The 24,146-nt window shown below is 37.9% G+C and overlaps 1 protein-coding gene across 2 annotated transcripts in view; it reads right to left on the reverse strand.

Moving 5' to 3' along the window:
• Positions 1–24,146, reverse strand: part of LOC106701126 (uncharacterized) — a 466,625-nt gene that overhangs the window by 226,577 nt on the left and 215,902 nt on the right. For both annotated transcript variants that reach the window (XM_070365414.1, XM_070365413.1), the window contains exon 10: positions 3,317–3,436. In XM_070365414.1, the coding sequence (XP_070221515.1) occupies positions 3,317–3,436 (120 nt within the window). The remainder of the gene's footprint in view (positions 1–3,316; positions 3,437–24,146) is intronic.

Genomic DNA, 24,146 nt, shown 5'->3' on the forward strand with positions numbered 1-24,146 from the left:
GCAGATGGTGACTGCAGCCATGAAATTAAAAGACGCTTACTCCTTGCAAGAAAAGTTATGACCAACCTAGATAGCATATTCAAAAGCAGAGACATTACTTTGCCAACAAAGGTCCGCCTAGTCAAGGCTATGGTTTTTCCTGTGGCCATGTATGGATGTGAGAATTGGACTGTGAAGAAAGCTGAGGGCAGAAGAATTGATGCTTTTCAACTGTGGTGTTGGAGAAGACTCTTGAGAGTCCCTTGGACTGCAAGGAGATCCAACCAGTCCATTCTGAAGGAGATCAGCCCTGGGATTTCTTTGGAAGGAATGATGCTAAGGCTGAAACTCCAGTACTTTGGCCACCTCATGCGAAGAGTTGACTCACTGGAAAAGACTCTGATGGTGTGAGGGATTGGGGGCAGGAGGAGAAGGGGATGACAGAGGATGAGATGGCTGGATGGCATCACTGACTCGATGGACGTGAGTCTGAGTGAACTTCGGGAGTTGGTGATGGACAGGGAGGCCTGGCGTGCTGCAATTCATGGGGTCGCAAAGAGTCAGATACGACTGAGCGACTGAACTGAACTGAACTGAACTGGACCTGTGAAACCATATTAGATTTATATAGCTATATGTGACCTCAGTTGTCATTCAGTCAAGCTCTGCATTTTACAGAGTAGAAACTGAGCTTTAGAGAGGAAATATGACTTGTTCAAGTTCACATCTAGGCAATTTGTGGTAAAGTAGGGATTTCAAAAAAGCTAATTAATCCTAACACTAAATTCTACTGTTGTTCCAATTTACTTGCTTTCTTTGTTTATGAAATTTATTCCCTCATGTGTTTTGGATTTGTATATTTTGCATAATAAGGTTAAAATTCTATTCTGTATAATTCTACAACTGAGAGACAGATTATTATTTGATATTTTAAATCACTAATTTTGAACTTCGCCATTGGCATAAAACGTCACATTCTTTTCACATGCAGCTTATGGTTTAATGACATCCTTGATCAAATTGAACAATAAAAATTTCCATTTCAAAGGTATATCCTTTTTTTTTTCCACGTAATTAGCTATTTCAAGACAAACAATTCTGTACTAAAAAACTCCACTCTCTCTTTTTCATTAAGTCATTATGCTAAGATAAGGTTGTCATGCAGCCGTAATAATGATTTTGCTATGTTTACATAGATTAAAATAAAGACTTAGATGAAAATGATTCTGATAATAGAAGCATAACATATGAAGGGTTACTTCAAATTATAGCTTTAAAAATTAATGTTAAATGATGTTTTCTGTTGGAGCAAATGTGAAGTTATTTGCCTTTGCTTTAAGATTTAAGTCATTACTATATCAATTTTTAAAAGTACAGGAAATTCAGTAAATACTATGACAGATGTAATCATACGGTAAGTGGGCAAAAATAATGCACTTAAAATAGGCAAGCTGACTTTATCGAGCTTATTTCTGAACTTAAAAGATTCTATATCTCAGTTTATTGTGCAAATCTTTACAATAAATTTGGGACATGTAATTAACATAAAATACACATAAGTTACCTCTAAAATCCCCTTAATTAAGTGGGCAAGGACTATGAACAGGAAATTTAGGAAAAAGGAAGGGAAAATGGCTAATAAATATGATGGAAAATGTTAAACCTCATTAATTGTAAAAGAAACAAGATATGACTAGGATTATGATTATGACTGTTTTTCACCTGAATAATTCTATTTGTTTAAATAGTAAAAGCACAAACTGATACAATCTTTTAGAAAGCAAATTTTCAGTATATATTACAAACTTGGAACTGTTCATAACCTTTGGACCAGTAATTGCATGTCTCAACAACTAAGCATTAAGAGCTTTAGGTACAAAGATGCTCAATTATATGTATCAGAACAGTATATATAACAGTAAAATAACAAAAGCTTGAAGTAATTTGAATGCCAACAAGTAAAACAAAATCAAGTAAATCATGATATGTTCATGTGATCAAGTTATATATGTGGTATGTCACAAATATATAAAATATGAATAGAAAAAATATTGGAAGAAAATATACAAGTATTGTTTATGACTAAAACAAATAAATGTTTTCCTTTGGCATTCTTATATTTTATAGTAATTAACAGGCAATTTCAAGTTAGAAAAATTAAATAATAAAGGTAAAGAAAAGGAAATTAGGAGAAAAATATAGCATATAATAAAAATGCTCAAACAATTAAACCCACACTAAAACAAAAATGAGGTTTGATTTGACAATTCTAGCAAGAATTAGAAAAAGAGATAAAATTCAATACTCTGAAAATACAGGGTTTAGTTTGATAGAATTCTTCTGGTAAGTAACTTAACAATACAATTAATCCTAAAACAATTGTGAAAGTGAAACTGAAAGTTACTCAGCTGTGTCTGACTCTTTGCAATCGCATGGACTGTAGCCTGCCAGGCTCCTCTGTCCATGGGGACTCTCCAGGCAAGAATGCTGGAGTGGGTAGCCATTCCCTTTGTCAGGTTATCTTCCCAACTCAGGTCTCCCGCATTACAGGTGGATTCCTTATTGTCTGAGCCACTAAGGAAACCCAAGAATATTGGCATGGGTAGCCTATCCATTCTCCAGTGGATCTTCCTGACCCAGGAATTAAAGCAGGGTCTCTCTGCATTGTAGGCAGATTCTCTATAAGCTGAGCTTCCAGGGAAGACAACAGTATATTCTGTTATTATTATCAGAATCATATAAATATATTCAAATATATTATTTGAATGGTTAAAATACATTATACTTTAAAAGACCATTATATCAGTTTTACTTTTAACACATGAAAATGGCAACATTCTAAATAATCCAATGACAATTGAATGATTAAATAAATCATGATATATAAATTCAATGGTATATAATAAAGTCACCTAAAATTAGCATAATGACTATACTGAAAAGCCAGACATGATCACATCATCTTATATACTGTATACAGTTGACCGTTGAACATGGGTTTGAACTGCACAGGTTCACCTATGTGCAATCATTTTTTCAGTATATAAGCACTACAGTACCACACTATCCATGGTTGTTTGAATCTATGAATGTGAGACTGTAGATATAGAGAACAGACTGCAAAGTTATATGTGGGTTTTTGACTGCATGGAGGGTTGGTACCCCTAATTCCAGTGTTGTTCAAGTATCAACTATATATTTAGAGACATTAAAAGGAAACCAAAAAAAAACCATAATACCCACTTCTGTGTTAAATTAGAGAGAATTTGATAGATATTTACAAATCTTCACTAAATAATTTAGTTTAATGGTAAATCTTTTCTTAAAAATTGCTTACCACTTGCACATTACATGACTTCTTTTCAGGGGTAATAACTTCTGCAATTTGTGTTTCCAGTTCTGTAAGATCAGGTGGCAGAGCAATTATGTAATGATATATTTTAGTCACACCCTTGCACTAGAAAAGAAAAAAATATATGAAAATCATATCAGCATCACTATTTCAGTTCTAACATGTAATTGACATAATTTTCAGGTTTAAAAAATGAATATATAATATATATGCATGTACATATATATTCCTATTTGTATTCAGAGAGAGATACAACATGACTCACCAAAAGATGAAAAATATACTTATATGTTTGCAGAGTGAGTTAACTGTGTATTATCAAAGCATAAAACTGGACTTAATTTTTTAGGTCCTCTCAATTGTCGTATGGGCAAAGTGCAGATGAGTGAGAAATAAAACGAGATAAAAAAGGTCAATTTATTCCTGAAAAAGTACACATATTCATGGAAATTTTGGAAAAGGCAGAAAACCTAAGAAAAAGTTAGCTATCACCCAGAATAGCAAACCCCCTCTTCCAACAGCACAAGAGACGACTCTACACATGGGCATCACCAGATGTTCAATACCGAAATCTGATTGATTATAATATTTTCAGCCGAAGATAGAGAAGCTCTATACAGTCAGCACAAAAAAAGACCAGGAGCTGACTGTGGCTCAGATTATGAACTCCTTATTGCAAAAATTCAGACTTAAATTGAAGAACATAGGGAAAACCTATAGGCCATTCAGGTATGACCTGAATCAAATTCCTTAAAATTATACAGTGGAAGTGGCAAATAGATTCAAGGGATTAGATCTCATGGGCAGAGTGACTGAAGAACTATGGATGGATGTTCATAACACTGTACAGGCGGTGGTGATCAAAATCATCCTGAAAAAAAAAGAAATGAAAAAAAGGCAAAATGATTATCTGAGGAAGTCTTACAGATAGCTGAGAAAAGTGAAAGGCAAAGGAGGAAAGGAAAAATATACCCATCTGAAAGCAGAGTTTCAAAGAACAGCAAGAAGAGACAAGAAAGCCTCCCTATGTTTAGATCAATGCAAAGAAATAGAGGAAAACAATAAAATGGGAAAGACTAGATATCTTTTCAAGAAAATTAGAGATACCAAGGGGATATTTCATGCAAAGATGGGCATGATAAAAGACAGAAATAGTATGGACCTAAAGAAACAGAAGATATTAAAAAGAGGTGGCAAGAATACAAAGAAGAACTATACAAAAAAGATCTTAATGACCCAGATAACCACAGTGGTGTGATCACTCAAATAGAGTCAGACATCTGGGAATGTGAAGTCAAGTGGGCCTTAGGAAGCATCACTATGAACAAAGCTATTTGATGTGATAGAATTCCAGCTAAGCTATTGCAAATTCTTAAAAGATGATGCTGTTAAAGTGGCACACTCAATATGCCAGAAAATTTGAAAACTCAGCAGTGGCCACAGGACTGGAAAAGATCAGTTTTCATTCCAGTCCCAAAGAAAGGCAATGTCAAAGAATGTTCAAACTACTGAACAATTGCACTCATCTCACATACCAGCAAAGACTACTCTGGTGGCTCAGATGGTAAAGCGTCAGCCTACAATGCAGGAGACCTGGGTTTGATCCCTGGGTCAGAAAGATCCCCTGGAGAAGGAAATGGCAACCCACTGCAGTACTCTTGCCTGGAAAATCCCATGGACGGAGGAGCCTGGTAGGCTACAGTCCATGGGGACGCAGAGTCAAACACAACTGAGTGACTTCATTTCATTTCTTTCAATTCAATTCTCAAAATTCTCCAAGCTAAGCTTCAACAGTACATGAACAGAGAACTTCCAGACATTCAAGCTGGATTTAGAAAAGGCAGAGGAACCAGAGATCAAATTGCCAACATCTGCTGGATCATCAAAAAAGCAAGAGAGTTCCAGAAAAATATCTATTTCTGCTTTATTGACTATACCAAAGCCTTTGACTGTGTGGATCACAATAAAATGTGGAAAATTCTGAAAGAGATGGGAATACCAGACCACCTGACCTGCCTCTTGAGAAACCTGTATGCAGGTCTGGAAGCAACAGTTAGAACTGGACATGGAACAACAGACTGGTTCCAAATAGGAAAAGGAGTATGTCAAGGCTGTATATTGTCACCCTGCTTATTTAACTTATATGCAGAATAAATCATGAAAAACGCTGGGCTGAAGGAAGCACAAACTGGAATCAAGATTGCCAGGAGAAATATCAATAACCTCAGATATGCAGATGACACCACCCTTATGGCAGAAAGTGAAGAAGAACTAAAGAGCCTCTTGATGAAAGTGAAAGAGGAGAGTGAAAAAGTTGGCTTAAAGCTCAACATTCAGAAAACAAAGATCATGGCAACTGGTCCCATCACTTCATGGCAAATAGATGGGGAAACAGTGGAAATAGTGGCTGACTTTATTTTTCTGGGCTTCAAAACCACTGCAGATGGTGATTGCAGCCATGAAATTAAAAGACGCTTACTCCTTGGAAGGAAAGTTATGACCAACCTAGACAGCATATTAAAAAGCAGAGACATTACTTTGCCAACAAAGGTCCGTCTAGTCAAGGCTATGGTTTTTCCAGTGGTCATGTATGGACGTGAGAGTTGGACTATAAAGAAAGCTGAGTGCCAAATAATTGATGCTTTTGAACTGTGGTGTTGGAGAAGACTCTTGAGAGCCCCTTGGACTGCAAGGAGATCCATCCAGTTCATCCTAAAGAAGATCAGTCCTGGGTGTTCATTGGAGGGACTGATGCTGAAGCTGAAACTCCAGTACTTTGGCCACCTGATGAGCATTGCTGACTCATTTGAAAAGACCCTGATGCTGGGAAAGATTGAAGGCAGGAGGAGAAGGGGACAGAGGATGAGATGGTTGGATGGCATCACTGACTCAATGGACATGGGTTTGGGTGAACTCTGGGAGTTGGTGGTGAACAGGGCGGCCTGGCGTGCTGCGGTTCATGGGGTTGCAAAAAGGTGGACACAACTGAGTGACTGAACTGAAATGAACTGAATGAATTGATGTTTTTGAACTGTAGTTTTTGGGAAGACTCTTGAGTCCCTTGGACAGCAAGGAGATCACACCCGTCAATCCTAAAGGAAATCAGTACTGAATATTCATTGGAAGACTGATGCTGAAGCTGAAACTCCAATACTTTGGCCACCTGATCTGAAGAACTAACTCCCTGGAAAAGACCCTGAAGCTCGGAGAGATTGAAGGCAGGAGGAGAAGGGAACTACAGAGGATGAGATGGTTGGATCGCATCACCAACTCAATGCACATGAGTTTGAGCAAGCCCCAGCAGTTGGTGATTGACAGGGAAGCCTGGTGTGCTGAAGTCCATGGGGTCACAAATAGTCAGACATGCCTGACTGAACTGATATATATATATATATATATATATATATATATAACCTCTGTAGCAATATATATATAACTGCTACAGAGGTTTCCTTGCCCCAAATCTAGTTCACCGCTTCCATAAGATTACTTTACAAGATACAAAAAAATCTTAAGTGTCTTCTCCAAAATAAGAGCTTTTAAAAAGCTTTAGCCATTTGAGCAGGTACTGACATAACGGCTGAAAACATTAAAATAAAAGCTATAAGATCTCAGCTTGTGCTTGCTTATTTATGTGTGTCTGTATGCATGTATGCTCAAGTCACTTCAGTCGTGTCTGACTCTTTTTGACTCTATGGACTATAGCCCTCCAGTTGTATCTGACTCTTTGTGACCCTATGGACTATAGCCCTCCAGGCTCTTCTGTCTATGGGATTCTCTAAGAAAGAATACTGGAGTGGGTTGCTATGCCCACTTTCAGGGGATCTTCCCGACCCAGGTATTGAACCCATGTCTCCTGCACTGCAGTCAGATTCTTTGCCACTAAGCCACTGGGGAAGCCCATGTGTGTCTGTATATGTATGCTGTAATGTGAAATATTCTTCTGACTCGTAATGGTATTGCCAAATTAACTTATAAAAGAGCTATGTTCAATTAATTCAAAGAACAGTAAGAGCTTATACAAATTAAGCAGTCATAAAATTCTCAGGAATATATTAGAAATAAACCCAAATGCTTCAAGTTCATGTGGCCTGGGAAAATACTCAGTATCAAGACTGGCTTGTGTGTGTGTGTGTGTGCTAAGTGGCTTCAGTCATGTCCGACTCTGTGTGACACTATGGACTGTGTAGCCAACAAGGCTCCTCTCTCCATCGGATTCTCCAGCTAAGAATACTGGAGAGGGTGGCCATGCCCTTCTCCACAGGATCTTCCCCACTCAGGGACTGACCTGTGTCTCTTATTTCTGTTGCATTGGCAGGCAGGTTCTATACCTCTAGCACCACCTGGGAAGCCCAGATTTATTAATTAAAATAGATGTGTCTTTACAGTTGTCAACATGAAAAATAATTTTTACATACATCTTTTATTCTTCTGAGGTTTATTAGGTAAGTTCGTGTTATCTACTGTTATGGAATGCTAATGAATAAACAAATCTTACGATGAATTTGTCTAATGTCTTAGAAAGAATAAAGCCAATAAGATCTTTAAAATTTACTCTGCTGAATTTTATCTTAACAGATTTAATATATGGAATTTGATTCTAAAATATTAGTAAGAGTTAAGAAGGGAAATGAAAACCTTAAGTTAAGAAAAAAAAGAATTATAAATAGGAGCTGATAAACTACCTTTTTACCTATTAATAAAATTCATGGATGGTTACAAGAGCATATGTTCCCATCCATGAGTTTATATGGGCTTCCCTCGTAGCTCAGTTGGTAAAGAATCTGCCTGCAATGCAGGAGACCCAGGTTCAATTCCTGGGTCGGGAAAATCCCCTGGAGAAGGAAATGGCAAACCCACTCCAGTATTCTTGCCTGAGAAGTCCATGGACCGAAGAGCCCAGCAGGCTGCAGTCCACAGAGTTGCAAGTGTCAGACACGGCTTAGTGGCTAAGCCACCATATATGTGTGTGTGTGTACTGTATACACACATACACACATGAATCTCCATCACTTAGCGCAATTCTAAGTATATATAGTAGAACTACATAAATATTTATCACTGATGAGTACGTGGGCATAAAAGCAATTCTCAAACTTTTCCAAAGAATATTTAAAATAATTAAGTATAACATTGGTTTTAGGTTAGAGGGTCATGGAAAAACACAGTGATTTAAATGGTTAAAGAGCAAAATCTCTTACAATTTTAATGACCTGAAAAAACTTATAGATAAAAATCCATATTCATGCTGGTACCAAATGTGTATTTTATCCCCAGTAAATACTTCAATTTGATATATATATATTTAAAATGTAAAGCTATAAATATGTCATAAGTCATACATACTTGCCTAGGTTGATTTTTTAAAAGAGGAATCAGATAATATATAAGTTGGATATTGTCTTAAACAACATCTACTCCAATCTCTTCATTTTGAGATTGGGAAATTGAGCCTGTTACAACATATAAGAGTTGAGGTCCAAAGGGGCAAGGACCACGTCTTTATTCTCTTTGTATCTCTTTTACCTAAATCTTATAACGGTATACAGTAGATGTTCATTAAATGTTTACTAAATGAATTAAATTCACTCCAAACCAGAACTTCATCCTTCAGCCAGCCAGTGTCTTAATTGTTATACCAATGAATCAAGCTCATTCTTTTTATTTATTTATTTTTAAATTGAAGGATAATTGCTTTACAGAATTTTGTTGTTTTCTGTCAAACCTCAACATGAATCAGCCATAGGTATACATATATCCCCTGCCTTTTGAACCTCCCTCCCATCTCCCTTCCTATCCCATCCCTCCAGGTTGATACAGAGCCCCTGTTTGAGTTTCCTGAACCATAGAGCAAATTCCCATTAGCTATCTATTTTACATTTGGTAATGTAAGTTTCCACGTTACTCTTTCCATACATCTCACCCTCTCCTCCCCTCTCCCCATATCCATAAGTCTATTCTCTATGCCTGTTTCTCCACTGCTGCCCTGTAATTAAATTATTCAATATCATTTTTTCTAGATCCCGTATATATGTGTTAGAATATGATATTTATCTTTCTCTTTCTGACTTACTTCACTGGGTATAATAGGTTCTAGGTTCATCCACTTCCTTAGAACAGACTCAAATGTGTTCCTTTGTATGGCTGAGTAATGTTCCATTGCATATATGTACCACAACTTCTTTATGCATTCACCTGTTGATGGACATCTAGGTTGCTTCCATGTTCTAGGTATTGTAAATAGTGCTGTAATGAATAATGGGATACATGTGTCTTTTTCTATTTTGGTTTCCTCAGGGTATATGCCTAGGAGTGGGATTGCTGAGTCATATGCTAGTTTTATTCCTAGTTTTCTAAGGAATCTCCCTCCATACCATCTTCTATAGCAGCTGTATCAATTTTCATTCCCACCAACAGTGCAAGAGCTGTTGCACAGCTCTTTTCTCCACACCCTCTCCAGCACTTATTGTTTGTGGACTTTTTGATGATGGCCATCCTGACTGGTGTGAGGTATTATCTCATTGTAGTTTTGATTTGCATAATAACGAGTGATGTTGAGCATCTTTTCATGTCTTTGTTAGCCATCTGTATGTCTTCTTTGGAGAAATGTCTGTTTAGGTCTTTTTCCCACTTTTTGATTGGGTTGTTTATTTTTCTGGTATGGAGTTGTATGAGCTGCTTGTATATTTTGGAAATTAATTGTTTGACAGTGGCTTCATTTGCTATTATTTTCCTGACTTCAGATTATACTACAAAGCTACAGTCATCAAGATAGCATGGTACTGGCACAAAAACAGAAATATAGACCAATGGAACAAGAGAGAAAGCCCAGAAGTAAATCCATGCACATATGTGTACCTTATTTTTGACAAAGGAGGCAAGAATATACAATGGGGCAAATACAGTCTCTTCAATAAATGGTGCTGGGAAAATGGATAGCTACATGTAAAAGAATGAAATTAAAACACTTCCTAACACCACACACAAAGATAAACTCAGAATGGATTAAAGACCTAAATATAAGACCTGAAACTATAAAACTCTTAGAAGAAAACATAGGCAGAACACTCAGTGACATAAATCAAAGCAAGTTCCTCTATGACCCACCTCCTAGAGTAACAGAAATAAAACCAAAAGTAAATAAGTGGGACCTAATTAAACTTAAAAGCTTTTGCACAGCAAAGGAAACTATAATCAAGGTGAAAAGACAACCCTCAGAATGGGAGAAAATAAAACCTCATTTTATCTTCATATTGATTCCTTTGATTGTAGTACCCCTACCTTCACCTCTAATTAAACTTTTTCCAGTTTTCAGAATCCAATTGCATTCAAATTTTATATGTGAAATCTTATGGATAATTTTAGCCTTCTTTACACAAGAGTATGACTATCTTCCCACACAAATTCTTTTGCAGATCATTGCACATCTGAATCCTTATATTTGACCACATGGATGGGGAAAAGAAAATGGGGGCAGGCTGGAAGAAAAGAATGGAAGCTAAACTTTCATGATTGTATTAGGAATGGGACAAGGAACAGTAGTGAGATAGTATTAAGTTGTTTCTTCATTTGATAAACCTATAGTTGGGCAGTGTTAGTAGATAAAACAAAACAGAACCTCATCTGATCCTTTCATTTCCTTGTATATCTTATTTTCCTAATTAGGCTATCAGGCCTTCTTTTCTAAATTTAATTATCAACTCTTTAAGAGTATGGGAACATTTTTCACAATTTGCAAATCCCTTTAACAGTGTACACAGAATAACTTCAATAAACATCAGGCAGACTGGAAAGCATAAAGGCAAGTGACAGTGCTAATTAAGTAAGAGCTTTCCTGGACTCTTTCCCTTCCCAGCCCTAGCCTCTCACTCTCTTACCTCTACTTTAATTCTGGAGAGATTAGAAACCAGTGAACAAACTGAGAAGTAAGGAGTGGGGAAAGCAAGAAGAAACAAATCTCCCTTACAAAACTGCAAGTTGTTGGTTCCAGGAAGCCACAGCTATTAGAGGACATTAAGTACAACTTTGTGCGAAGTTGAAATTCTGACCTCTAAATACTTCAGGTATTTATATTTAATAAAATAGAGCAGCAAAGTCTTGGAAGTGCCCGATTTATATCTTATTGATCTTAAAAGAAATTTGTTGTTATTGCTGTTGTTGTTTAGTCACTAAGTTGTGTCCAACTCTTTTGTGACCACATGGACTGTAGCCCACCAGGCTCCCCTGCCCATGGGATTTCCCAGGCAAGAATACTGGAGTGGCATGCTATTTCCTTCTCCAGGGGATCTTCCCAACCCCAGGATTCAACTTGCATCTCCTTCACTGGCAGGCGGATTCTTTACCACTTAGCCACGAGATTAAAAAAAAAAAACATATATATATATATGTTTTAGTAATATTCCACCAATTTTCCTTGTACAGCATCCTAATTACAACTAGTAATTATATCTAAGAGTATTGTAGTATTATGTTTATTTGCCTGTTTCATAAGATAAATGACTATACGGTTGCTGGGCTTGGGTAATGGGATAAATTCATCCTGGAGAAAATATGGCATGGATTTTGCTATTACTGTTAGGATAACTGTTTGAACATATTTACTTACTTACCTTCTGGTGAATTTTGTTTTTGTTATTGTTAAAATACTATTCAGAAATTTTATTTATTGCTCAGAAGAATAGTATAATGGAAAGATAATGAAATATAAAGACAGTGAGTGTTGTCTAGAAAAGTGAAGTTTTGGTAAAATCATTGACTTGTATACACAGGCACACATACACACACATCCTGGCATGGCTGCATGACTTTATGGCACATCTTTTGTGTTTTGACTTCCTTTTGGTTAATTTTGAAATGATATCCTTTTATGTCACTTTCATCATTCTTCTCACCCCACAACACTCTTTTTGTCAACATACGGGTTACAATATATTTTACAACTTGCTACATACAGAACAGTGGCCTCAGATCAGATCAGATCAGTCGCTCAGTCATGTCCGACTCTTTGCAACCCCATGAATCGCAGCACGCCAGGCCTCCCTGTCCATCACCAACTCCCGGAGTTCACTCAAACTCACGTCCATCGAGTCAGTGATGCCATCCAGCCATCTCATCCTCTGTTGTCCCCTTCTCCTCCTGCCCGCAATCCCTCCTAGCAACAGAGTCTTTTCCAATGAGTCAACTCTTCGCATGAGGTGGCCAAAGTACTGGAGTTTCAGCTTTAGCATCATTCCTTCCAAAGAAATCCCAGGGCTGATCTCCTTCAGAATGGACTGGTTGGATCTCCTTGCAGTCCAAGGGACTCTCAAGAGTCTTCTCCAACACCACAGTTCAAAAGCATCAATTCTTCGGCACTCAGCCTTCTTCACAGTCCAAATATCACATCCATACATGACCACAGGAAAAACCATAGCCTTGACTAGACGAACCTTTGTTGGCAAAGTAATGTCTCTGCTTTTGAATATGCTATCTAGGTTGGTCATAACTTTCCTTCCAAGGAGTAAGCGTCTTTTAATTTCATGGCTGCCTGGAGATAAGTAAAAATAATCAAGGCATGAACAACCTCTATCACTCTTTAAATTTTACTGAAAACTCTGGCTTCCATTCGTAGTTTACTATGACAATGCAAGATATAATTATGAATATTGGTTAACTGCAAGTAGAGCCCCTAACATAAATGGCTACTTAATATGTTTCTCATCTTGCATAAAAAAGGATTAACGCTGGTTTCAAATTTACAATGCAAGAATTTTAATGAATGTCTTTTCTCTCCACAGCCCTATTTTATTCTTGGTAAATAAAGAAGAAAAAACCGATAATGGAAAATTAATGGCTTACTATAAAGGGTAATAAAAAGTAACACCGTAATGAATTGAAGTGATAAGTTGCACGATCCCTTAACATTCCCATAGATAATAGTCAAGGCTGAAGAATGTCAGGATGACTTCTAAAGACACATCAGAGAGGGAGAATGTAAAAAGCTGTTCTGCTTAGTACAATCATTGTTAGAACTCTGTCAGAATGGTTTTCTTTCAATGGTAGTACTTTCTGGACAAAATATGAAAAAAAAAAGGACTGTATTTCCTGGCACATGCACATGGAGGCTAAACAATACATTACTAAAGAATCAATGGATCACTGAAAATTAGAGAGGAAATTTAAAAATATATATCTAGAGACAAAAGACAATGATGCTAAAACAATCCAAAACCCTATGGGGCACAGCAAAAGATGGAAGTTAACAGTGATACATTCCTAACTCAAGAAAAAGAATAAGCTGAAATAAACAACCTAAACTTACATTGAAAGCTATTACAGAAAGAACAATAAAAACTCAATGTTAAAAAAAAAAAAAGGCCCAAAGTGAGTAGAATGAAATAAATCACAAAGATCAGAGCAAGTATAATTAAGTAGAGAAGAAGAAAATGAAAGCAAACCTCAATAAAACCTCAAAAAAAAGCTGATTCTTTGAGGAGAGGAAGATTGATTGACCTTTATTTAGGTTCATCAGGAAAACGAGAGTGAGAACTAAAAATCAATAAAAGTAGAAATGAAAAACAAGAAGTTACAATAGACAATTTATTGTTGTTCAGCCACTCAGTCTTGACTGACTCTTCACGACCCCATGGACTGAAGCATGCTAGGCTTCCCTCTCCTTCACTATCTCGTGGAGTTTACTTAAAGTCATGTCCATTGAATTGGTGATACCATCCAACCATCTCATCCTCTGTCATCCCCTTCTCCTCTTGCCATTAATCCTTCCCAGCATCAGGGTCTTTTTCAATGAGTCAGTTCTTCGCATCAAGTGACTTAAGTATTGAAGCTTCAGCATCAGTCCTTTCAATGACTATTCATTGTTGATTTCCTTTAAGATTGACTGATTTGATATCCTTGCTGTTCAAGGACTCTCAAGAGTCTTCTCCAGCACCATAGTTCCAAGGGATCAATTATTTGGTGCTCAGCCTTTTTTACTGTCCAACTTTCACACCGGTACATGACTACAGGAAAAAACATTGCTTTGACTATACAGACCTTGGTAGGCAAAGTAATGTCTGTTTCTTAATATGCTGTCTAGGTTTTTTACAGCTTTTCTTCCAAAGAGCAAGCATCTTTTAAATTCATGGCCATAGTCACCATCTGCAGTGATTCTGGAGTGCAAGAAAATAAAGTCTGTCACTGTTCAGATTATTTCTTCATCTATTTGCCTTGAAGTGACCATATGCCATGATATTGGTTTTTTGAATGCTGGATTTTAAGCCAGCTTTTCATTCTCCTCTTTCATCTTCATCAAGAGGCTCTTTAGTTCCTCTTCATTTTGGCCTTAAGGGTCGTATTGTCTGCATATTTGATGTTCTTGATATTTCTCCTCACAATCTTGATTCCAGCTTGTGTTTCATCCAGTCTGGCATTTCACATGATGTACTCTGGGTATAAGTTAAATAAGCAGGGTGACAATATACAGCCTTGATGTACACCTTTCCAAATTTGGAACCAGTTCCCTTTTTTTATGTCCAGTTCTAACTGTAGTTTCTTGATCTGCATACAGTTTCTCAGGAGGCAGGTAATGTGGTCCGATATTCCCATCACTTTCAGAATTTTCCAGTTACTCTGATCCACACAAAGGCTTTAACGTAGTCAATGAAGCAGAAGTAAATGTTGTTCTAGAATTCTTTAGCTTTATGTATGATCCAGTGGACGTTGGCAATTTTATCTCTGGTTCCTCTGACTATTTGCTGACCTGGGGCCACTCCTGAGTTTTCCAAATCTGCTGATATATTGAGTGTAGCACTGTAACAGCATCATCTTCTAGCATATGAAATAGCTCAGCTGAAATCCCATCACCTCCACTAACTTTGTTTGTAGTTATGCTTCCTAAAGTCCACTTGACTTCACACTCTAGGATGTTTGGCTCTAAATGAGTGATCACCCCATTGTGAATATCTGGGTCATTAAGATATTTTTTGTGTGTAGCTATTCTGTATATATTTGCCACCTCTCCTTAATATCTTCTGCTTCTGTTAGGTCCGTATCATTTCTGTCCTTTATTGTGCCCATATTTGCGTAAGATGTTCCCTTGATAGCTCTAATTTTCTTGAAGAGATCCCTAATCCTTCCCATTCTATTGTTTTCTTCTACTTCTTTACAGTGTTCACTTAAAAAGCCTTTCTTTTCTCTCCTTGCTTTCTCTGGAACTCTGCATTCAGATGGGTATATCTTTCTTTTTCTCCTTTGCCTTTCATTCTCTTCTTTTCTCAGCTATTTGTAAGGCCTCCTCAGATAACCATTTTGCCTCTTTGAATTTATTTTTCTTCAGGATGGTTTTGATCACCACTTCCTATACAATGTTATAAACATCCATCCGTATTTCTTCAGGCACTCTATCAGATCTCATTCCTGGAATCTTTTTTTTTTTTTTTTTCCCACTTCCACTGCATATTCACAAAGGATGTGATTTAGGTCATACCTGAATATCCTAGTGATATTCCCTACATTCTTTAATTTAATTTTGAATTGCTAATATGACCATTTGCAGTTTTCATGATCTGAGCCACAGTTGGCTCCCGGTCTTGTTTTTGTTGACTGCATAGAGCTTCTCCATCTTCAGCTACAAAGAATATAATCAATTTTATATCAGTATTCACCATCTAGTGATCTTCATATGTAGAGTCGTGTCTTGTGTTGTTGGAAGAGGGTGTTTGCTCTGAGCAGTGCATTCTCTTGGCAAAACTCTGTTAGACTTTGTCCTGCTTCATTTTGTACTCTAAGGCCAACTTGCCTGTTATTTTAGGTATCTTTTGATTTCCTACTTTTGCATTCCAGCCCCCTACGGTGAAAAGGACATTTTCTGGGTGTTAGTTCTAGAAGGTTTTGTAGGTCTTCATAGAACCATTCAACGTCAGCTTCTTCAGCATTAGTGGCTGCGGCATAGACTTGGATTACTGTGATACTGAATGGTTTGCCTTGGAAATGAATTGAGATCATTCTGTCATTTTTGAGACTGCACCCAAATAATGCATTTTGGACTGTTTTATTGACTATGAGAGCTATTACATTTTTTTTTTTTTCCTAAGGGATTCTTGCCCACAGTAGTAGGTATAATGGTCATCCGAATTAAATTCGCCCACTCCCGTCCATTTTAGTTCACTGATTCCTAAAATGTCAGTGTTCACTCTTGCCATCTCTTTGACCACTTCCAATTTACTTTGATTCATCAACCTAATATTCCAGGTTCCTATGCAAAATTCGTTATAGCATTTTACTTTCATCACCAGACATATCCACAAGTGGGCGTTGTCTCCACTTTGGCTCAGCCTCTTCATTGTTTCTGGAGCTATTTCTCTGTTCTTTTCCAGTAGTATATTAGACACCTACCAAACTAGGGAGTTCATCTTTCAGTGTCATATCTTTTTTGCCTTTCCAAGGGAAAGGAGCAGTGATCTCCCTCAAGAGACCGAGGCAGACCTGCCTTTGAGCATTTTAGTGTCTCCTGCAGAGGCATGAGTCAGCAGTGGCCTGCTGTGGAGGGAGAGACTCTGCAACAGCTGTCCTGGGAGGCGCATAAGTCCTCTTGAAGGATGTTGCCATTAGCTCCATTGTAGAGCCACCGGGGAAGGCGACTCACAAACTGGAGAACAATTATACCAAATAAGTTATCACACTGCTGGGAAAGTTCTAGGCCCCACAACAGACTTCCCAACCTGGGGATCTGGAAAAGGGACTGAGTATCCCCAGCGAATCCAACTTTGAAGGTCAGAAGGATTTGACTACAGCAGTTCCACAGGACTGGGGAAAAGACACCCTTGGAGAGCACAAACAAAACCTTGTGTACACCAGGATACAGGAGAAAGGAACAGTGATCCCACAAGAGGCTGAGCCTTACTTGCTTGTGTGTGCTAGGGAGTCTCTGGTGGAGGCGTGTGTCGACAGAGTTCTGTTGTGGGATCAGGGGCACTGCCTACAACAGTACTGGTATAAGTCCTTTTGAAGAAGGTTGCCATTACTACCATTACCCCTATCATAATTTGGCCTCAGGCCAAACTACAGGGAGGGAACACAGCCCACAGCCCCATCAGAAGAAAATTGGATTAAAGACTTACAGAGCATGACCTTGCCCACAAGAACAAGGCCCAGTTTTCCTCACAGCCAGTCTCTTCCATCAGGAAGCTTGCACAACCCTCTTATCCTTACCCACCAGAGGGTAGACAGAACTAAAACCACAATCATAGAAAACTAACCAAATTGATCACATTGACCACAACCTTGCCTAATACAATGAAACTTTGAGCCATGCCATGTAGCGCCACCTAAGATGGATAGGTCATGGTGGAGAATTCTGACAAAATATGGTTCACAGGAGAACGGAATGGCAAACCACTTCAGCATTCTTTCCTTGAGAAGCCCATGAACAGAATGAAAAGGCAAAATGATATGACAATAGACAATGCAGAAATACAAAGGACTGTGAGAGACTATTACAAGCAACTGTATGCCAATAAAATGGACAACTTAGAAGAAATGGGCAAATTCATAGAAAAGTATAACCTTCCCATACTGAACCAAGAGGAAATAAAAAATATGAACAGACCAACCACAAGGACTGAAACTGAAAGTGTAATTAAAAAACTTATAACAAAAGTCCATGACCAGATGGATTCACAGGTGGAGTCTTTCAAACATTTAGAAAAAGATAAAACTTATCTTTCTCAAACTTGTCCAAAATATATCAGAGGGAGAAACACAAATTATTCCCAAAAATTGCAGAGGGAGAAACACTCATTCTATGAAGCCACCATCACCCAGATACCAAAACCAAAGATATCACAAAAGAAGAAAATTATAGACCGATATAACTGATGAATTGGAGAAGGAAATGGTAACCCAATCTAGTATTCTTGCCTGGAGAGTCCCAGGGACGGGGGAGCCTGGTGGGCTGCCATCTATGGGGTCACACAGAGTTGGACATTACTGAAGTGACTTGGCAGTAGCAGCAGCAGCATAACTGATGAATATAGATGCAAAAATAATCAACAAAATAATAGCAACTCGAATCCAACGACATATTAAAAGGAACATACAACATGATCTAGTGGGATTTATCCCAGGGATGCAAGGATTCTTTAATATATGCCCATCAAAATTTGAAACACAGTATTAACTGAAGAACAAAAATCATAACATCATTTCAATAGATGCAGAAAAAGCTTTTGACAAAATTCAACACTCATTTCACTCATTTATGATAAAAAAAAAAAAAAAAAAACACTCAAGAAAGTGGGCATAGATGGAACCTATCACAGACAACATTATTTTCAATGGTGAAACACTGAGAGCATTTCTTTAAAATCAGAAACAAGACAAAGGTGACCACTCTCAGCACTATTATTCAACATATTTTGGAAGTCATTAGCCATGGCAGTCAGAGAAGAAAAAGAAATAAAATAAATCCAAATTGGCAAAAAAGTTAAACTCTCACTGTTTGCAGATGACATGAAAATATACATAGAAAATTCTAAAGATGTTACCAGAAAACTTCTAAAGCTCATCAATAAATTTAGTAAATTTGCAGGTTATAAAATTAATACACAGAAATCTCTTGCATTCCTATAATCCAACAATGAAAGATCAGAATGAGAAATTAAGGAAACTACTCTGTTTACCATGGAAATAAAAATTTTAAAACAACTAGAAATAAACCTATCTAAGGAGGCAAAGATATGTATGCAGAAACCTATGACATTTATGAAAGAAATAAAAGATGACACAAAGAGATGGAGAGGTATATAATGTTCTTGAATTTGAGGAATCAATTTTGTGAGAATGACTACACTATCCAAAGTAATCCATAGATTCAATGCTGCTGCTGTTGCTGCTGCAGCTAAGTCACTTTGGTCGTGTCTGACTCTGTGTAATCCCATAGACAGAAGCCCACCAGGATCCTCTGTTGCTGGGATTCTCCAAGAAAGCACAGTGGAGTGGGTTGCCATTTCCTTCTCCATGCATGCATGCATGCTAAGTCGCTTCAGTCATGTCCAACTCTGTGCAACCCCATATATGGCAGCCCACCAGGCTCCTTGGTCCACAGGATTCTCTAGGAAAGAATATTGGAGTGGGTTGCCATTCCCTTCTCCGAGATTCAATCTAATCCCCATCAAATTAACAATTGTATTTTTCACAGAACTAGAAATAAAGGTCTTACAATTTTTACAGAATTACAAAAGACCTTTAATAGCAAAAGGAATATTAAGGGGGGGGGGCGGAAACAGAGATGGTGGAATCAGGCTTGCTGACTTCAGACTATACTACAGAGCTATCAGTTCAGTTCAGTTCAGTCGCTCAGTCGTGTCCAAATCTTTGTGAGCTCATGAATCACAGCACGCCAGGCCTCCCTGTCCATCACAAACTCCGCAGTTCATTCAGGGCTATAGTAATCAATATAGTATGGTACTAGCACAAAAAAAGAAATATAGATCAATGGAACAGGATAAAAATCTCAGAGATAAACTCATACACTTATGGTCACCTAATCTATGAAAAACAGGCCAGAATACACAAAGGACCAAAGAGCCTATTCAATAAGTGATCCTTGGAAAACTGGACAGCTACATGTAAAAGAATGAAATTAGAACACTCAACACCACACATATAAATAAACTTAAAATGGATTAACTACCTAAATATAAAGCCAGACACTATAACACTCTTAAAGAAAAACATAATGTAGGCAGTACACTGCAACATAAATCACAGCAAGATCTTTTCTGATTCACCTCCTAGAGAAATTAGAACAAAAATGACAATAAATAAATGGGACCTAATTAAACTTAAAGTCTTTCTCATAGCAAAGGAAAACATTAAGAAGATGAAAAGATAAACCTAAGAATTGGGGAACATAATAGCAAATGAAACAACTGATAAAGGATTTATCACCAAGATATACAAACTGCCCAATATATTAAAAAAAAAAAAAAAAAAACAAAACCTCAATAAACCATGGATTGGAGACCTAAATAGATATTTCCAAAAGTCATACAGATGTCGAAACAACACATGAAAAGAAACAAGTGAAAAGATGCTTAACATCAGTAACTATTCAGTACAGTTGAGTCACTCAGTCTTTTCCGACTCTATGTGAACCCATGAACTGCAGCACGCCAGGCCTCCCTGTCCATCACCAACTCCCAGAGTTCACTCAGATTCAGGTCCATCGAGTCAGTGATGCCATCCAGCCATCTCATCCTCTGTTGTCCCCTTCTCCTCCTGCCCGCAATCCCTCCTAGCAACAGAGTCTTTTCCAATGAGTCAACTCTTCGCATGAGGTGGCCAAAGTACTGGAGTTTCAGCTTTAGCATCATTCCTTCCAAAGAAATCCCAGGGCTGATCTCCTTCAGAATGGACTGGTTGGATCTCCTTGCAGTCCAAGGGACTCTCAGGAGTCTTCTCCAATACCACAGTTCAAAAGCATTAATTCTTTGGCACTCAGCTTTCTTCACAGTCCAACTCTCACATCCATACATGACCACTGGAAAAACCGTAGCCTTAACTAGACGGACCTTTGTTGGCAAAGTAATGTTTCTGCTTTTGAATATGCTATCTAGGTTGGTCATAACTTTCCTTCCAAGGAGTAAGCGTCTTTTAATTTCATGGCTGCAGTCACCATCTGCAATGATTTGGAAGCCCAGGAAAATAAAGTCTGACACTGTTTCCACTGTTTCCCCATCTATTTCCCATGAAGTGATGGGACCAGATGCGATGATCTTCATTTTTTGAATGTTGAGCTTTAAGCCAACTTTTTCACTCTCCTTTTTCACTTTCATCAACAGGCTTTTTAGTTCCTCTTCACTTTCTGTGATAAGGGTGGTTTCGTCTGCATATCTGAGGTTATTGATATTTATCCTGGCAATCTTGATTCCAGCTTGTGCTTGTTCCAGCCCAGCATTTCTCATGATGTACTCTGTATATAACTTAAATAAGCAGGGTGACAGTATACAGCTTTGACGTACTCCTTGTCCTATTTGGAACCAGTCTGTTGTTCCATGTCCAGTTTTAACTGTTGCTTCCTGACCTGCATATAGGTTTCTCAACAGGCAGGTCAGGTGGTCTGGGATTCCCATTTCTTTCAGAATTTTCCACCGTTTAATGTGATCCACATAGTCAAAGGCTTTGGCATAGTAAATAAAGCACAAATAGATGTTTTTGTGGAACTTTCTTGGTTTTTTTTTGATGATCCAGTGGATGTTGGCAATTTTATCTCTGGTTCCTCTGCCTTTTCTAAAACCAGCTTGAACGTGTGGAATTTCACAGTTCACATATTGCTGAAGCCTGGCTTGGAGAATTTTGAGCATTACTTTACTAGCGTGTGAGATGAGTGCAATTGTGGGGTACTTTGAGAATTCTTTGGCATTGCCTTTAGGTCAGAATACCTTACAGAGAAGTTTTTTTTTTTTTTCATGTGTCATTATAAACATTAGGATATCTTTTCCTGTGAGAATTAAAAATTAGTAGGGGAGGGCAGTGGTTGTAAAAGGGGAAGGACATTCAATTTTTAGAGTTGGTATAAATCATTTTTCACAATGATGTAATTTGACTAAAAAGACCTTTCGGGATATGCAACAAGTTCAGTTCAGCTCAGTTCAGTCACCCAATCATATCCGACTCTGCGACTCCATGGACTGCAGCACCCCAGGCTTCCCTGTCCATCACTAACTCCCAGGAGCTTACTCAAACTCATTTCCATCAAGTCAGTGATTCAATCCAACTATATCGTCCTCTGTCCTCCCCTTCTTCTCCCACCTTCCATCTTTACTAGCATCAGAGTCTTTTACAATGAGTCAGTTCTTCCCATCAGGTGGCCAAAGTACTGGAGCTTCAACTTCAGCATCAGTCCTTCCAATGAATATTCAGGACTGATTTCCCTTAGGATGGACTGGATGGATCTCCTTGAGGTCCAAGGGACTCTCAAGAGTTTTCTCCAACACCGCAGTTCAAAAGTATCACTTCTTCAGTGCTCAGCTTTCTTTGTACTCCAGTATTTACATCCATATATGACTACTAGAAAAACGATAGGTTTGAATAGATGGAACTTGGTTGGAAAAGTAATGTCTCTGCTTTTTTTTTTTTTTTCTTTTAATCTTAATTGGAGGTTAATTACTTTACAATATTGTATTGGTTTTGCCATACATCAAAATGAATCTGCCATGGGTGTACAAGTGCTCCCCATGCTGAACTCTTCTCGCACCTCCCTCCCCGTACCATCCCTCTGAGTCATCCCAGTGGATCAGCCCCAAGCATCCTGTATCCTGCATCAAAGCTGGACTGGTAATTTGTTTCTTATATGATATTATACATGTTTCAATGCCATTCTCCCAAATCGTGCCACCCTCTCCCTCTCCCACAGAGTCCAAAAGACTCTTCTATACATCTGTGTCTCTTTTGCTGTCTCACATACAGGGTTATCATGATCATCTTTGTAAATTCCATATACATCCGTTAGTATACTGTATTGGTGTTTTTCTTGCTGGCTTACTTCACTCTGTATAATAGGCTCCAGTTTCATCCACCTCATTAGAACTGATTCAAATGTATTCTTTTTAGTTGCTGAGTAATACTCCATTATGTATATGTACCACAGCTTTCTTATCCATTCATCTGCTGATGGACATCTAGGTTGCTTCCATGTCCTGGCTATTACAAACAGTGCTGTGATGAACATTGGGGTACACGTGTCTCTTTCAATTCTGGCTTCCTCAGTGTGTATGCCCAGCAGTGGGATTGCTGGGTCATAAGGCAGTTCTATTCCCAGTTTTTTAAAGAATCTCCATATTGTTCTCCATAGTGGCTGTACTAGTTTCCATTCCCACCAACAGTGAAAGAGGGTTCCCTTTTCTCCACATCCTCTCCAGCATTTATTGCTTGTAGACTTTTGGATCGCAGCCATTCTGACTGGCATCAAATGGTACCTCATTGTGGTTTTAACGTGCATTTCTCTGATAATGAGTGATGTTGAGCATCTTTTCATGTGTTTGTTAGCCATCCATATGTCTTCTTTGGAGAAATGTCTATTTAGTTCTTTGGCCCATTTTTTGATTGGGTCGTTTACTTTTCCGGAATTGAGCTGCAAGAGTTGCTTGTATATTTTTGAGATTAGTTGTTTGTCAGTTGCTTCATTTGCTATTATTTTCTCCCATTCTGAAGGCTGTCTTTTCACCTTGCTTATAGTTTCCTTTGTTGTGCAGAAGCTTTTAATTTTAATTAGGTCCCATTTCTTTATATTTGCTTCTATATCCAATATTCTGGGTGGTGGGTCATAGAGGATCCTGCTGTGATTTACGTTGGAGAGTGTTTTGCCTATGTTCTCCTGTAGCAGTTTTATAGTTTCTGGTCTTAAATTTAGATCTTTAATCCATTTTGAGTTTATTTTGGTATATGGTGTTAGAAAGTGTTCTAGTTTCATTCTTTTACTAGTGGTTGACCAGTTTTCCCAGCACCACTTGTTAAAGAGATTGTCTTTTCTCCATTGTATATTCTTGCCTCCTTTGTCAAAGATAACGTGTCCATAGGTACGTGGATTTATCTCTGGGCTTTCTGTTTTGTTCCAGTGATCAATATTTCTGTCTTTGTGCCAGTACCATACTGTCTTGATAACTGTGGCTTTGTAGTAGAGCCTGAAGTCAGGCAGGTTGATTCCTCCAGTTCCATTCTTCTTTCTCAAGATTGCTTTGGCTATTCGAGGTTTGTTGTATTTCCATATACATTGTGAAATTATTTGTTCTAGCTCTGTGAAAAATACCACTGGTAGCTTGATAGGGATTGCATTGAA

Source organism: Bos mutus, chromosome X (genome assembly GCF_027580195.1).
Source record: "Bos mutus isolate GX-2022 chromosome X, NWIPB_WYAK_1.1, whole genome shotgun sequence".
NCBI classification, from domain to species: domain Eukaryota; kingdom Metazoa; phylum Chordata; class Mammalia; order Artiodactyla; family Bovidae; genus Bos; species Bos mutus.